General features: G+C 36.5%; 1 protein-coding gene across 1 annotated transcript; it reads left to right on the top strand.

Moving 5' to 3' along the window:
- The first annotated feature begins 202 nt into the window (after nt 1-202).
- Nucleotides 203-2,471, top strand: LOC112276218 (dormancy-associated protein 1). The gene is made up of 4 exons (XM_024507334.3): nt 203-540; nt 770-1,012; nt 1,209-1,332; nt 1,509-2,471. The coding sequence occupies exons 1-4, from the start codon at nt 423-425 to the stop codon at nt 1,534-1,536; spliced, it is 513 nt and encodes a 170-aa protein (XP_024363102.1). The 5' UTR covers nt 203-422; the 3' UTR covers nt 1,537-2,471.
- The last annotated feature ends 1,951 nt before the right edge of the window (nt 2,472-4,422 follow it).

Raw genomic sequence — 4,422 nt, 5'->3', positions numbered from 1 at the left:
TAGGAGAAGGATGTCACCGTATTATACATTTATACATCTAGGTAAGAATATCCATACTGAATACAGCACAATATATGAGGTACGTATGGGTGTCGTAGTGGGGAGGGAGTTAAAGGGCGGCTGCTTCCACAACAGTGAGAGACCCTGCCCTTTACAGTACATAATAGCCTCGTTTTCAGCACGGACATCTGTTCTTCTTCTCTGCCACTTTGCGGTGGAATGTTGTTTTACTTGTTGGGCTCTCAGAGCGTTTTGGTTTTTTATTTATGTGTAGAAGTGTGTGGTGAGGAGATTTTTACGACGTCTTGAGGAAGGTAGACAGGTGTGAGATCTTTGGAGGTTTAAGTCGGAGGAAGTTAGGTGAGGTTTGGGAGAGAGTTGTGAGCGTGTTTTTTATAATATTATCGGTTTAGTGGTTGGCAATGGGGCTTTTGGACAAGCTCTGGGACGATGTGCTTGCGGGGCCACAACCTGACAAGGGTTTGAAGAAGCTGCGCAAGGAGCGTATAGCTGCTGGCTTGTCAGATGTTTTCCAAGACGGTATGGTTCGCGTCTTGTATCTTCATTCCGCAGTGTCTTGGTCTTAGAATATCATCCTTGTTACGTTGTTGGAGACTGTCGACGCCGTGAAGGTTTGCAGATCTGTCAATGCCGGTAGTGGGAGCTCTTTGAGTCGTCTCCTTGCATGGCAGAAAACGATTTAGAGCACAATGTGATGAGACGTAAGAGTTGGCTTTTCTTGCTCACACTCCACACATGGTTTCTTCAGAAAACGATGATTTTGCTCATCGGATGATCGACCGCCGGGGAAGTGCGGAATATCACCATTCCCAAGCTGATTCGCGTCGCGTGAGTAAAAGCATTTCAATCAAGAAGCCCATCATGCTGCGTCCTCTGGACACTGATTCTCCGATGAATTCTCCTGGAATCTACGGATCTAGTCCCCCTGCATCGCCGTCTCTAGCATCGCCGTCTCTAGCATCGCCTTCTTCGGCATCACCTTCTCCAAGCAGTGAGTAATCAACAATACTCTGCACGCTATTCGTTCATTCCGAGTCACGTGTGTTTGCTGTGTTGGTTTTGTGGTCTAGTAGCTTGCATACCAAGCACGTGATGATACATTTGAGTTATTTCTGGATTTCGGTGGTTACGATAGTCTGCATTGCATTGGGTTGCAACAATTCATGGAAGTTTTCCGGTTACTGCAGTTTTTCGGGAGAAAGATCGAAGGTGGCGTAGTATGTTCCATCCTGAAGGCAGAGAGATGTCGCGAAGCTGCTCCGCTAAATTTGAGCATGTGCCCCCACCCAATTCTCCGACAGTGTATGACTGGTGAGTACCTGAGCACATTGCAGCGGTATTCTCGCGTGCAATTATGATTTCTATGCAAGCAATTTAGCTTTAAGAGTGAGTCTAGTTATACACAAGAATATTTCACTCGCACATGGAACATAATGGCCTGGCACAGTTTGATATGACGCGTGTTTCATTGGACCTTACTTGTGCAGGGTGGTCATTTCTTCCCTAGATCGCTAAGCGCAGCCGTTAGGCAGCGTAGCGGCTCATCTTGGTCTTGCGCAAGGGTTACTCTTTTTGACCTCCTGACTTGGAGAGGAGAAGGATAATGTCTCAGAGTGTAGGGGTTTCGTTCAGCGTCGGCGAATTGGAGCCGGTAACATAGAGTGGGAACTCTATGTTGGTGCAGCCACAGCGAGGTGCAAGCTTTGTAATCGAAACTTGTTGGGGTAGTGGTGCTGAAAGTAAGAGGCCCTCCTCTCACCCGCTGATCTAGTAATGTAAGCGAGATTACAAGAGAGAAGTAACTGTAGACTAATGCAGATCTTGAAAACTGTTCCGACCGAGCTTCAGTAACAGAGGATGATGTGGTACTTGAGTTGATACGGAAGAAGTAACTGTCAGCCAATCTAACAATCAAGGTGGTTGTTCTATGTCGTCTTTTGAGACATACGAACACAACTTCGTATATTAATGAAAAATTGGTAGCGATGAGGTGAGCGTTCTGATCCATGGCCTTGGGCATGGGGTTCTATAGTTAAGAACGCCGAGTCAGTAAATAGCCTGCAGTTGGGGTGCGGAGGTTTCCGTGCAGTGTACCCTATGCACGTACTGTCAAGTGCCGGGTAAGGTCCTTTTGCGATGGAAGTTGGATGCGTTGCCAGTCCAATGCGTTTTGTAGGATATGAACATCGCAAGTCTTGCTCTTTTTTGTATATTTACTGGCAAGGGATCTTTTGTAAAGTAGGGAAGTAGTTTGCAGCAGTGGTTAGGGAGATGGATATATCATGTAGATATATAAAATGGGGAGATGATCCATATTATATCCTAAATTTGATTGAAGGTTATGATTCAAGGGTAGGCAGATCTAAGTGAGTAGATTCTATTTAAGCACTGTTAATTCGTATGTATGTGCACCACAATGTATTATAAGCTCCTGTGCCTTCTTTTCCTTATATTATGTGCTCTCTACCTTGCTTTCATCCTCATGTATGTAGCACTTTCCAAATTTTTATTAGACTTCGTTTATTAAAGCAGGATGTGGAGGATATGGAGCAGAGGGCGTTAATCTATTGTCTTTCTTTGTAAAACATTCAAAAGGTTCTTCCACGGAAGCTGCATCAGGACAGTTACTAAACGTCGACTTATCGATAACTTAAACATTGGCTGGTATTGTATGGGAAGTAGTTTTCTGTCAAAGCCCAATTCAACCTCATGTCAGAGTTGGCTTTACATGGGCTTCCAGCTTTTTCATAAGTATTAGAAGTTTCATTGAATGTTTGCCACACAATTTTTATAATTTGTGAAGATTTCTAACTAATTCTCTTGAAAGGTATGCTAATTTTGGAATGTGGGGAGCAGAGTAGGGGATGTGTGTTTTTCAGTGCAAACGTGACAGACTCTCATGCATGTATGTGGATATGTGTATGAAAGTGTTGAACTACATGAATAAATGTTAACATTTTGAATTTCAATAGTATTGTACAATAGTTAAACGAAAAGAAAAACCTACTGTAAAAAATAATCTGTAAATATGATAATAGATTTCAAACTGGTTTTGAAATAGTTTGTATATGAAAGACATGAATAATATTAAGATTAGAATGTGGACATAAGAAAATGTAGAGCTTATGTTTTATTACAAAAATTGAAGGAATAATCTCAAGTATATCTTCTTTGTTATTAATATTTAAAAACTATTTAGATTTAAGATGATACTCTAATATAAAAACCACAATGCAATTGTAAAAGATATATCTATCTATCTATCTATCTATCTATCTATCTATCTATCTATCTATCTATCTATATATATATATATATATATATATATATTTTCTATCAATTACAACAAAATATTAAATATGTTTAATATAATATTATCAATTTTTTTTGTAATTCAATGATGTTGCCAATGCTTATTATGCTAATATTGGTTTTATTTTATTTTAATAATAATAATTTTTTATCATAAGAAAATCAAGGTTCTTATATTCTTTAATATATCATTTTAATTTTAAGCAATAAATATTATTTTATAAATACAAAATCAATTCTTTTAAGTATGAACATCCTTATGCAAAAAATGATATATTTCAGTATTAATTTTTGATGTGCATATTTGTAGTTGCAATTAATAAGACCTAATAATATTGTATTGTCATTTTGCCCATATTCAAAGAAGCTTGGTTATAAGTAGATGTATTCTTATGTCTTTGGTATGTGAGATTAACTTAGCAAAAACAAGATTGTATAAAAAATAAGAATATTGAGATATGTATTTTTACTTAAATTTTTTTTTCAAGATTATTGGTCAGTATATAAGTATATATATATATATATATATCAGAAAAAATTACTTGTGTGTACGATATTATTTGATATCTCCTTTAAAGTGTTGATACTAAAGATGCTACTAAATTAGACAAAATATTGCAATAGGTTTGCACTATTGTTCATCAAAGTTACTAGAGCATTTTAGACATAATTCAATAGTGAGTAGATTTTAAAGCTTAGTATATGGATGATTATCAAGAAGAATTTCTTACACGTTAAAGGTAATATTACAATTTTCATCAAGTCTTTTTGTAATAATTTTGAAGTGTTGTTTAAATAGACTTGGAAGAAGTTTAAGTAAAGATAGATATATTGATTTATTATTAATTAATCAATTATTATTAAGAAAATAAGTTATTATTATTTAAATAAATGACAAGGATTTATAATAAATGAATAGGCTAAACTATTGATGATAAATTCTATACTCAAAGTTTAAAATGTTTCTAATATCTTTGTATCTTTGTGTCATGGACATCCATATTAATTCCTATAATTACCTCAATGACATGAGTACATAGAAGTAGGTAAAAGTAATTTAGATATAATTTAGATATAAATTAGATATAA

The sequence above is a fragment of the Physcomitrium patens genome, chromosome 23, assembly GCF_059467195.1.
Source record: "Physcomitrium patens ecotype Gransden chromosome 23, ASM5946719v1, whole genome shotgun sequence".
Taxonomy (NCBI): Eukaryota; Viridiplantae; Streptophyta; class Bryopsida; order Funariales; family Funariaceae; genus Physcomitrium; species Physcomitrium patens.
Note: the sequence above shows the minus strand (reverse complement) of the source record. Positions and strands in the feature narration are given on the sequence as shown.